This window comes from Myxocyprinus asiaticus, chromosome 17 (genome assembly GCF_019703515.2).
Source record: "Myxocyprinus asiaticus isolate MX2 ecotype Aquarium Trade chromosome 17, UBuf_Myxa_2, whole genome shotgun sequence".
In the NCBI taxonomy this organism is placed as follows: domain Eukaryota; kingdom Metazoa; phylum Chordata; class Actinopteri; order Cypriniformes; family Catostomidae; genus Myxocyprinus; species Myxocyprinus asiaticus.
In genome coordinates this window covers 48,203,199-48,216,078 of record NC_059360.1, presented here as the reverse complement: position 1 = coordinate 48,216,078, position 12,880 = coordinate 48,203,199, and the positions used below count along the sequence as shown (strand labels likewise).

At 38.2% G+C, this 12,880-nt stretch overlaps 1 protein-coding gene across 1 annotated transcript; it reads left to right on the top strand.

Moving 5' to 3' along the window:
* The first annotated feature begins 762 nt into the window (after window positions 1–762).
* On the top strand, window positions 763–9,943 carry siva1 (SIVA1, apoptosis-inducing factor). Its single transcript, XM_051722975.1, has 4 exons — window positions 763–1,006; window positions 5,501–5,695; window positions 6,072–6,225; window positions 9,724–9,943. The coding sequence occupies exons 1-4, from the start codon at window positions 886–888 to the stop codon at window positions 9,770–9,772; spliced, it is 519 nt and encodes a 172-aa protein (XP_051578935.1). The 5' UTR covers window positions 763–885; the 3' UTR covers window positions 9,773–9,943.
* The last annotated feature ends 2,937 nt before the right edge of the window (window positions 9,944–12,880 follow it).

Genomic DNA, 12,880 nt, shown 5'->3' with positions numbered 1-12,880 from the left:
TTTCATATTGCAGGTTTGCCAAAGTAATCAAAGCAATACTGTAGAATAAGATAATCCCACTCTTAGAAAGACTGTCTTGCCATACAGTTTTATTCTGTTGTGCCAAACTGGTTTATTAATAGGTTTCTGCCTGATGATGTTTCCCAGCGTTTTGTCTGAAGTCAGATATAATTAGGTTAGAGTAGACAGACCATTAGCTGTGTCAGGAATAGATACAGACGGAGAACATTCTGTTTCCTCTGATCTATGCCAAGATGGTCTGATCTCAAGAGGAACATAGTGCCATTAAAACCCCCAGACAGCACAGAAAACACTATCCGTACAACTGAACTCTGATCCACGAACCAAACCTTGATAAAAGTCAAGTCAGCTAACCAACAAAAAGGAGGTGGGTATCAATAACAGCGTCAACTATTTTTGGAATATGCTTCTCTTTTGATATATATGACTAGGCCTGCCCATTAGGTTTGAATGGTGGTGGTAAACTCAAATTTCTGCTGCTGTGCCATCATCACTTATTACAGAGCTGGCAACATATTTCCAAAATTAACCGAAAAATAATAATAATAATCTGCATAAACACCATGATTTATATAACCAATTGCTTCCTGAAATAATTGTATGAAGAAAAAAAAAAAAAGAAAGAAATAGACCATGAATATCAATGCTTGAGTGTCTTGATTTTAAAGTTGTTTTGTTGTTGTAATACTCGCACTGAACAGCAGGTGGCGGTAATCACATATCCGCGCGTCTGTCCGCCGCTGATCCGGATACAGAAGAAGCAGACTTCTTAAAGCGCGAACTGGACACGTGTGTTTCCCGTAGCGCAGTTTTTATGTTTATCAAGTTGTTTGTATTTTACACTCTGTGTCTTTTTTTAAAAAAATGCCTAAACGCTCGTATCCGTTCAGCGAGACTTTCTCCTCCCAGTATAAAGTTCATGTTGGGCAGAAAGAGATGAGTAACTATGGAGTGTTCGGACTCAAATACAAACAAGAGATTTACGGTGAGATTTAAATCACTTTTATTGCAATTACAGAGTGTGTTCACGTTTAAAAACAATGTTAGTGGTAATATCAATCGCCTGTTTGATCTGTAATCACTTGTCTGTTTTATAATCGATATATTCGAAGTGGTCGATAAAATCCGTGTGGGATATTTAAAAATATAATTAATTAACACTATTGTATTATCATTATAGTTACTACCTTATTTTTGTCAATTACCAGATTTTTAATCAATGTAATTATTCAACGTGATCTACAGTGTTGGGTGTAATGCATTACTAAGTAATTAATTACTGTAAATTACATTTTCACTGGAGTAAAGTAAGGGATTACTCTTAAGTAATTTATAGTTCTGATGTAATTGTGTTAAATACTATATAGCCTATAGAACAATTCTGTATAAAACAATAGTGAATATAAAATCAAAATTTAATGTTTAATGTTAAAATACATTTTTTAATTTAACGCCGCCCCTTTAAATTCTTTGGCCAGTTCATGAATAATTTATTTGAAAGAATTAAAAGAACAGTTTCATCCTTGTATTTTTCATCTGGTCAAGGTTGATCAGGTTTTTAGAAAGTAATTAGTAATAAGTAATGCAATTACTTTTCAGACAGAGTAATTAGTACAGTAATCTAATTACACTGTAGAAGATGTAATTAGTAGTTAGTAACTGATTACTTTTTAAGAGTAACTTACCCAACACTGGTGATCTATAATATAATCTTTTATCTCTGTAATCATGTAATCTGTGGTCAGATTATTTAATTATGATACAGTGAAAAAGAATCAGAGGAAATGAGTTTAAATGGATTAAAATGTAAAAAGAATAGTAAAAGGTTGCATGGTTGTACGTGGCTCCATTAATAACTATTAAAAATTCCCATAATTAAACTAGTGTATTTGCAAACAGTCCTACTGTGAACTCGGCAGTGTTGGGTGAATTACTCTTAAGAGTAATTAATTAATGACTACCAATCTTGTACAGTGTAATTGGATTACTGTACTAATTACATTTATTCATTTGGCAGACGCTTTTATCCAAAGCGACTTACAAAAGAGGAAAACATAAGCGAATCATCTTGCGACAGTGGTACGAAAAATGCCATATTACAAAGTTTCACTAGCATCAGAATAGCATTCAAAACCGTTTAAATTGCAACAAGGAAATGTTGCAAGGAAGGTCATTCCACCAACGTGGTATGATGAAGCCGAAAGTCCAGAAAAGTGTTTTGGACGTTCCTTAGCCGACTGCAGGCTTCTAGTGGGAATGTAGCTCTGCATAAATGATTTTAGGTATGCTGGAGCAGACCCAGTGACTGTTCTGTATGCCAGCATCAGAGCCTTGAATTTGATACGTGCATCAACCGGCAGCCAGCGGAGAGAGACAAGGAGTGGTGTAACATGAACCAAAGAGAGCACATTAAAGACCAGACGTGCTGCTGCGTTCTGGATCATTTGCAGGGGTCTAACTGTACATGCAGGGAAGCCTGCAATGAGAGCGTTACAGTAGTCCAGTCTAGATATGACAAGTGACTGGACAAGCAGTTGTGTGGCATGTTCAGAGAGGAAGGGTCTTATCTTCCTGATATTGTAGAGTGTAAATCTACATGATCGTGCTGTCTTTGAGATGTGGTCTGTGAAATTGAGTTATTGATGGTTACCCCTAGATTTCTGACCGTTTTGGAAGGCATTACTGTAGTTGACCCCAGCTGAACCGTGATGTGTTCAACAGCAGGGTTGGCTGGGAAGACGAGGAGTTCAGTCTTTGCTGGGTTAAGTTGCAGGTGGTGTTCCTTCATCCAGGCTGAGATGTCTGCCAAACTGGCTGAGATTCGAGCAGTCACCGTGGTGTTGTTGGGCTGGAAAGACAAGTAGAGTTGCGTGTCATCAGCGTAGCAGTGGTAAGAGAAACCATGTGCCTGAATGATGGGTCCCAGTGATGTTGTGTATATAGAGAAGAGAAGTGGCCCAAGCACTGAGCCCTGAGGTACCCCAGTAAGTAGCTGATGTGGCTTGGATACCTCACCTCTCCAGGCTACCTTGAAGGACCTACCTGAGAGATAGGAATTAAACCAGTCAAGAACAGTTCCTGTGATGCCCAGCAAGGAGAGGGTAGAGAGTAAGATTTGATGGTTGACTGTGTCAAAGGCTGCAGAAAGGTCCAGCAGAATCAGGACGGATGATCTGGATTCAGCTTTCGCCCGTCTCAGCGACTCAGTGACAGACAGCAGGGCAATCTTGGTGGAGTGTCCACTTTTAAAGCCTGACTGATTATCATCCAGCAGCTTGTTCTGTGAAAGATAGGCAGAGATTTCATTGAAAACTGCCCTTTCAAGTGTTTTTGCCATGAATGGGATTCTCTTTCTGAAAAGTAATTGCATTACTTATTACTCATTGCTTTCTAAAACCCTTAACCTCGACAAGATGAAAAATACAAGAATAGACATGAAACTGTTCTTTTAATTCTTTCAAATAAATCACATCAAATAAATTATTCATGAACTGACTAAAGATTTTAAGTGTGCAGCGTTAAATTAGAAAACATACATTAACATTAGATGTTAAATTTCGATTTTAAATTCACTAATTTTATATATAATTGTTCTAGAGTCTATACTGTATTTAACGTAATTACATCAGAAGTAACTAATGAAATTACTGAGAAATTGAGAGTAATCCCTTAAATTAATTTACAGTAATTGATAACTTAGTAATGCGCTACACCCAAAACTGGAACTGAGCATGGCTATTTATTAAGCTATGCAAAAAATACTAGCCTACAAAATAATGTTTAAATTACGTTTGTATGTCATTGTAATGTATGGTCATCACTCACTTTTATTCATAATTAAGCCGACCCTTTTTTTAGCTGAACTGATTGACGAACTGAATGAACGACATGCAGCTTCTCCTCTCGTTCAGCCGGTCAACAGATCCTCTTTCACGATGACTGATTCATTAATCTCGTTTGTGAACGAGTGCACCAGTGCATTCAGTTCAGACGGGTTCAGCGGGAATGATATACTCCTTCACAGCCCGCTCTCGAATGCTATTCGCTCATGCTAAAGTCAGTCTTTTAAAAGCAACACACATGGAGTTTGCATGTCTACAAATGTACAAAGTCTTGATGCATTTCACCTCTTTCTCTCCTTGTTTAACACGATTGACTCGCATGCCGAACTGAATGAATACATGACGCCTCTCGTTCAGTCGTTCAACAGATCTTCATTCACGAACAAGATGACTGATACATTTAGTTTGCAAAATCGATCAGTTCTCACCATCTGGCTAATAACTCCAAAGAGTTGCCCAAAAATCCGCCCTTAAGATGCCGCTGTGATGTCAACGTCACATACCTTGCCAATTTCACAAGCAAGGGGGAAGCTGAAGCTGAGGTATCATGTTATCTAGAATATCGAGTTTATATTGAATGTGAACATCAAGATAAGTTAGCGTTGACAACTCACCAACTGTAACTGCCGTGGTGTCCCGAGTGGTCTCTCCACTAACAGCGGGACGATGTCCCAGCACACCGTCTATGAAAGTTCACTGAACTATGGAAAGTAATTTCTTTGGGCGCCACTTTGTCCATTGGGCATTTTAACGGATTTGGACTGTGCCCTCATTTTGTCATTTTTTCACTTGAACCTGTACTGTTGTGCGCTGGATACACAACCTGGGAAGTTCAGCGAAACTCCGCCTTTGACACTGAACCTGCCTTAATCCCCGGTTCGCCTTGTTTGGCCCAAGGGTAATTGGCTGGCCAAAGGCCATTGACCGTTGGTCCCAAGAAAGCCCTGAGGAGGCCTGATGGAGCCCCGGAAGTGACAGCAGGAACGCAATTGTCCCTGGCACGCACTAACATGCCCTCATTTGGCCCAGTAGTGGAAATGCGGCTATTGGCTTCGAAAGAGAGAGATGCCAGTGAACGAGAAATACGAGTCAGTGTATGGAAGTAAACGAGAACGATTCGTTCAAAAAGACTGAATCGTTCACAAACGAAACTTCACTATAGTAAACTCTAATAGCCCCGATCTTGTGACCACAGACGGTGTTTGGTCTTGATTTGCTCTGGAAATGTTGTATTGATTAAAACATTTTGTTAACTGGTAGCTTTTTAGGGAGATCAATTTTATCGATTAATCTATGCTATGTCTTTGTTAAATACTTCATATAGAGAACTGTAACTGAGCCAAGTCTTTGTCATTCAAAATAAGAGTCCTGGGTGTGTTTCGGGCTTGTTTATAGTTTAAAGTCCCATATTATGCACCAAATCTTAATTTTTCTGGTTGTTTTGGGGATTTTGGTTGAACAAACTGCTTTTTATTTTTATTTTTTTATACTTATCAGCCATTAAATTGGTGGTTATCAGCCTTTTTCTCCATTTGGTTATCGGTATTGCCAAAATCCACGTGGTTGAACGCTATTAGCTTTACAGTGACACAATATTTGCATTTTATTAAGTGTATTTTGTTTTTGCTTTTAATCAGAAAAGACCAAAAGCCTGCTCTTCAGTGGAACTAAAGCTGTGATGAGTCGAATCTGGAATGTGGACGGAGAGAAGGAATCAAAAGTGTCTGATCCGACCGCTGTATCATCATCAGTCTCTGGACATCAGACGCTACTCAAAGGACAGACGCTCATCGGCGCTGATGGAAGATTAAAGAAGACGAACGCTGTTTCAGGTAAATCTATAAGAGATTACTTGACGTCCGGGTCACCTGGGGTCTACTAGCAATGATTGCAGATGCACATTATATCTCTAGTGTCTCATGGTAATGACTGGGGGAAACAATTTAATTTTAATAATATTTTGTCCTTGTAAACCCCAGAAGTGTGCATGTCTTTTATTCATTTAGCAGACATTTTCACCCAAAGCAACTTGAGGAATTCTATAACAGCACCTCTGAAATAGTCACTTGTAATACTTTTTTGGCCCCATAATGGTGTAGTTGATGGAATCTAACTAGCTTGATGTTGACCCGTTGGTACAAGCACTTTGTGATGTCACTTCCTGCTCAGTCTGTGATAACTTGTGTTGTAATAACTTCGTGTTTTCAGGTCCGGCAGCAGCTATTACAGCGTGTTGTGTATGTCAGAGGGTCTCCGGTTCAAGGAGTCCGTGCTCGCTGTGTGAGCGTCCTGCGTGTCCTGCATGCACCCAACAGTGCAACAGCTGCTCCAATCACTGCTGCTCATTATGTGCCATTACAGAGTGAGTGAACATGCTACATTTACATGCACTTAACCCTCCTATGGTATTGAAAAGTGGCACCTCCCTGTGGTATTCGCGGTCATTTTTGACCGAAGGGTTTAGATGTGTAACCCTTTTTTTATATAATGATACCATTTCTTCCTCCTGGAAGAACAAAGTTATGCATTTCTTTTTTGCATTGATTTACATGTACATTTCCAAAATGTATCATTAATTTGCATATACAAATAAGCAAATTTTTGGAACATTTAAAATTCAGAAGCTACACTTCTATAAGTTGACACATGAAGAAAATGAGAATGTGACATAAATTGCAATCAGATTGCTGCCATCTGGTGAATAAAATATAAATAACATGACTTGAGAACCATGTCATGCTAGTAACGGCTAGTATATGACTGTAGCCACATACTGCAGGGCTCCAGACTGAAAAAAATGACTTACCGTGCGTTCAGACCAGAGGAGGCGAGAGCGTCAAAATTCACTCTGGCTGCCCTGCCAACAACGCTATCAAAGATTCGTGGACGCTCTGACGTAGTTGAAATAGGCGGCAACGTTCTTTCGGAATGCTTGGTTTTGTGAACTCTTATTTAAAGGGGCCGCAAAATATCCAGACATGTCGACCGGTATCTTTTTGCCGACCTATCACAAGTAGCGTATATCCTCATGAAATCTTTTAAATGTGAAAGGAAGAAATCAATCGATGGCAGAAAGTAATTAAATATAAAAAGACAAACGCTGATGGTATAAATGTGTAACCGATTGATCAGGCAGCATGGTTTTGCATGCTATGGCGCCAAAATTAGCATGCAATATATTATATAAACCATAATATCCACTTCATCAACTCAACTGGCACACCAACAATTTCAGACACCTTTGTCCATGCATTTGTTTTTGTTTTTTGTTTTTTATATCCCTGTAAGCAAACAGGGACGGATCGTATATTATGGGAAAACAGCCACGGCGATAATTCGTTTCTCCATTTTGTCTTCGTAACTATTGTTTGGTGGGAACCAAAGTTTACACTGTGTTCTCTAGACTTTGCTAGAGCGGAGCACTTCTATATTCCAATAGGTTGCCGCCGAACCGTGTCAAAACTCATTACCATAATGTTGCCCGCACTTGAACTTTCCTCTGACGCCCAAGACGCACTGGCCACGGACTCGCCGCCGAGAGACGCTAGCTGCCGTAGAAAATGAATGACTTCGGTCGATTTGACACTCTCGACGCCTCTGGTCTGAACGCACCATTAGGAACCATTGGCTGTTTTTGTTGCCAAATCAGATAATTGCCCAATTTAGATTGTTCAGAAACAAGATAGAAAGCAGAAGAAAAGACAGCTGATAACCCATTAATCGTAGGTTTAATAAACAGTATATATAGTTGAGAACAATCCCAAGTTTTCATTCCCTTTTGTCTCATCAATGTTCACTGCCCTTTCATAATTTATACAAATATAAGAGAGAAAACATTTTATTTAGTACTGTCCTTCAGAATCTACATAAGCAGATATTTACATATAGTATGCATATAGTAGAGTGTTGTCTTGAGCATCAATGAATATTTGCACCATGTGTATCATAGTTGTGAGTGAGTCCCACAATTGTCTTAAGTGTCAAAAGCGTGTGTGTGTGTGTGTGTGTGTGTATACTGTATAGTGGTGTAGGACTTTTATTTATAAAGAAGCCCAAAATGTCTGTGCTTCCAGTTGTGAGCTCACTGATGGATGATATGCTGAGAAAGTGAATCTGATTCTGCTAACCTGAGCTCCCGAGTTCACACACAGTTATTCATGAAAAAGATCCGGTTCAAAAGAGTCATTTGGTCACGACTCTCTCGCGCTGGGTTTGTTGTTGTTGCGTGCATTGTAGCGAGCTCGTCATCGCAACAGAACGGGTGAAATGCAGCGTGAGACACACTGGCATACGCTCTAAAGATGTATTCAATAACTTACAAGATGATATCTGATGAAACTGCATATGAACGCACACAACCCGACTGTCGCCAAAGGCGAATAGATTCTAAATTATTGTCGCAATAAATGATTTTTGGTCTCATTTGTGACCATTGTAGTCTCAGTCTGGAGCCCTGTACTGTGTAGCCTGATGACTTGTTTTAACCTAATTGTATATTTTATCACAAGATATGCATTTGGCTATATATTTAGACATTATCAAACTATTATTTGTCCAAATTTAGCATTCTGAATTTGAAGGGTCAGATTTTGCAGTTTGTCATTATGTTTGCAGTCAAACCTGACCATGGTGTTACAAAGAGAAGACACAGAATAAGCACTTTCCTACCAATAATTCATTTCAAACATAAAAATTTAATAACTCAATGTAAAATGTATAATAATGTCAAGAAAATGAACATCAAGAAACAGAAATGAACTGTAAAATTCAATTTGAGAATTAAACGGAAGAATCAGAGTAAAAATTTAGCAATTTCAGACTTTCTATAATAAAAATGTATTTTGCAAATGTGAGTGTGAGTGTGTGCGCGAGTGAGTGTGTCAGATTGTCATCGGCTAGAAAACATTAGATGACTTGTAATGCCAACAATGACCAAAAGATATCTGTAGAGCTCCACTTATTGATGCCCTGGGTGTGTGCGCGTGCGTTTAGTAGCATTTTGGCTCAATTATTGGTTTTATTTGACAAATGTAAAAAAAAAAAAAAAAACTGTTATAGTCTCACCAGTTCATTTTTGTGTGTGAGTAGGTGTGCATGTTTTGCACTGAGGATGTTTTAGAGTCTCATCCTGTAATTGCTTTTTTTTTTTTGTTGTTTTTTTTTTTGGTCTTTCACATTCATTTTTAATGGTCGGTCAATTTTGACTGTGAATACAAAAGGTGTCTTTATTTATTTATTTATTTATTTATTTATTTTTATACTGCTCAGATAAAGAAACCATTTTTTATTAAATTTATTTTGGTAAAAAATTACCAAATTCCATAGGAGGCAGAGGTGTAGTCAAGACCAGACCAATACCAGACCCCCTAAGACCTGAATGATGCTGAATTTATATTTGAAGTTAAAGTTTTCAAATGCAAATTTTGCCACTGCAGGTCTTCCATCCATCCATAATACAAGTGAATTGAATTGTTTAGTGGACAGTCTAGAAGATGTAGCTCCTAGGCTGTCCACCACAGTAGAGGTCTGCATGGCATTGGTCTGATTTTTGCTACATGTTCACCCATTCCTTTTATTCCCCATTTTAGTGCACTGATAATACACTTTGGTCTTGAGGTCTTGAGACCACGACTCCAACTCTGAGGGTTAATGATTAAATTACAAATGACTTTCTAAACACTTCCCCATCTGCCATTTGATAGTTTACATGCTTTAAATGTCTAGTTGGCATTGAATAAATGTTGGACTACTTCACTATATATTATCCAAAGAAATTTGAACTTTCCTGTTTTGTTGAACCGTATCTCTTGTGCTCTAATGCTTGTGAAATGTGACTTGTATGTTTGTTCTCTGTTCACAGTTACAGTGAGTGTTACGACAGAGTCCTCTGCTTTAACTGCTCGTCCTGATATCAGCGTGCATTGATGGATGACTGTCGGGACATAATTATGCAAGACATTATTTTAATGCATTACCAATGATATGTAAATGAGATTATTTTATATACGCTTACATTGTTTCTTACTCTCCACTTGTGTACTCTAATGAATGTTGAAATAAATACTTGACCTTGATTTGCACATTTTGTTTTGCTGTTTATCATTATTGTTATTTAGTGAAGGGCTTTCAAATATCTTATCAAAATATTACAGTAAATATGCTAGTTATAATTTGTCGTATCCAAAAGGCAGGTTTTCTGAACCCCAACAAACTCTACTTTTACTCTAGGTTTATAGTTTAATATGGTTTAAGGAAGTCTGAACGGTGATCCAGCTAATCTCCCACCAGAGGGCAGCAGATGAATATAATTCATGAGTGTCCAGTGACGTGGGGGTTTGTTTAGACCGTTTACATTTAGAGCAAACTTAGGATCATTGATGTGACTTTGACGGTTTTCTTTGTATTGAAAATGATAGTCTTTAAAGTTTGAGAGACTTTTGTTTTTAAGGTGTATTAATGGAGCATAACTCTTAAGTGACACTGAGCACTATGGAGAAACTGTGCTGTGCTGGCAAAAAGCCCCATACTGTGCTGTTTTGTACATGAATCGTAGTAGTACCGTGGTATTATTTGAGGTACCTTGGATTGGTATTGTAAACTGAATGAGTGCTGGCTCCCAAAATCATTTTAACAGTAGCATAAAAGTTGTCCATATGACCAATGCACTGTTTTCCAAGTATAACTTGTGAATTTTTCATTCTGTTCCAGCTTTTGTATGACTTCAGAAGACTTGAAATATAGCGCATGAGTTGTACAGACAATTGTGTTTTATTTTTTTATTTTTTTAACTATACCCTCCTGTAACCCGAGCGTGACTGGTGTGTGCATTTTCCATTCCCCTTTTTGATTTGTAGCTAGCAGCCCATAAGAAACATGCATTTGTTTTAATTTATTTTTTTCTAAAAATGTATGTCCTCATATGTGAACAGCGGGACTAAGTTGTGAAATTTTAAATAATATCGAGCTATAAAAAGTCAGATTTTTTTTCATCAAATAGTTTGTTTGCAGGAGTGTTGATTATTCATGTTTTTGAGACATCAGAAATTATCATAATTAATTCTGATTTAAAGTAATGTCCAGCATCATCCAATCACTGTCAACCATGTTAAAATAAAATAGATTCAGAATTTATAATGTATTATGTACTGATTATCATTGTCACATGTCTGTCAAACATGTTGAGTGATCCAAACATCATCTGCAGCCTGAAACTGAACTTTTGATCCGATTTTAGGAGTGAATGCACTTAACTGCATAGAGAGCTGCATAGAGATGCTCCCTTGCTCCCTATTTAGTGAATGACTTAACCTCCAGTGTGCTGTCTGTCTGCACTGGTCTCAGAACAGTTTGAAATGCACCTTATTTTCATCCTAACTCCATATAAAGCCTCTGAAAGACACATTTATCCGCAATTATACATAGCCTATAGCAAAGCCCAAATGTAATGTCCATGCACGTGGATGCAGAGTCTCGGGAGGATGCTGTTATGGTGCTTTTTGTTATTTTAAAGCTTGATCGATTCTAACTACAGTACAGGTGTGCTGGGTTGGGTGAATTACTCCAAACAAAATAATCCACTACAAATGGCTAATTACATTTCTGAAATTGGAATCCGATTACTGTGCTGGCAGATTACACTCAACACTGCATGATAATGCTAGAAATTGCATGTTTGGCTGAACTATTCCTGTAATAAGATGGGTAAGGTCAAGATCATGTTGTGAATTAATATGTTGCCAAAAGCAATTGGTCTGATCTGTACCTCTGTCTCTTCACATATATGGTTATGTGCTTTTGTTTGTGGTCTGTGCAGCTGTTGGGCCGTTTCATCATAAGCGTTTTACTGTAAAAGGTCACAGCCTCGACTTCCGAGGAGGCTCCTCTTTCCCTGTGCCACATGCCAGGGGCCCCTGAAGGCCCGACGGGCCCCGCTGACTCCTGGATGGACTTAAGTCCAGGCGTGTGGCTCCGTATCCACCCCCCATTAGTACAGGAACAGCTGTGCACAGACAGTCCTGCCTCGCTGATGTCAACGCTATAAATACACGTGCGTTGAAGTGAAGGGGTGACAGCTGTGCGGACAAACACCTCCTCTGCTCCTCCATGAGCTCATATACAACACAAGACAGTGTGATGCTCGGCCAGGAGTTACTAATAAACGTTATCATGAAAGACAGACTCTTATGGAGAGGTCACTTTGAGTAAAAAAATCATGAGTCAGAAACCAAGTAGATATTAGGCCACATCTACATTTTTAAACTTAAAGAAGCAGTTCTCCCAAAAATGACTTTCTTCTGTGGAACACACAAGCGGATGTTAGTCAGTGTTTTTAGCTCATTGCTTTGTGGTTGCTAGGGTGTTCTGAATGGTTGTTAAGGTGTTGTGGTGAGGGAGGAGTTACGTGAAGTTTAACAACTACCCAGATAGCACACGTACATCTCCAAAACGTCTGTTTAAGAGCGTTTCATCTGGAAAGCATCTAATTAACATCTGCTAAACATCTTAAAAAGATCAGATTTACAGTCTAAATCATAAATGTCTCAAAGACATCTGATGAATGTCTTATTGACATCTGAAACATAACTAGTGGCATACGTCTTATAGACGTATCCCAGCAAACATAGAACGTTCCCCTTAGGTTATATTTTTAGGAACCAATTCCTAACGTTCTAGGAACATTCTCTTTAGGTTTTATTTTTTGCAACCATAAACTAACGGTCCCAGAACGTTGCAGGGAGGTTTTTGTGTAACAGCCTAATAAGAACCTACACAGAACGTTCACTAATTATTTTAAGGTTTTTATTTTTATAACCATAAACTAACATTCCCGGAATGTTGCAGGAAGGTTTTTTTGTGAAAACCTTAAAATAACTTATACGGAACATTCTCTAATGGTTATTTTTAGGTTTTATTTTTCATTCACATTTTTTATTTTATTTTTATTCTAGGGTTAGGGTTAACTCTAATCCTAATTTAATTATTTTTTATACATTTTTCAGTGAGGTTGATACAACAAT

Bases quoted from the DNA above. Each gene is read 5' to 3' on its own strand.
- siva1 (XM_051722975.1), top strand. From the start codon at position 886: ATGCCTAAACGCTCGTATCCGTTCAGCGAGACTTTCTCCTCCCAGTAT. The intron at 5,696-6,071 runs GTAAATCTATAA...TCGTGTTTTCAG, and splicing joins GAAGACGAACGCTGTTTCAG to GTCCGGCAGCAGCTATTACA. The intron at 6,226-9,723 runs GTGAGTGAACAT...CTCTGTTCACAG, and splicing joins TCATTATGTGCCATTACAGA to TTACAGTGAGTGTTACGACA.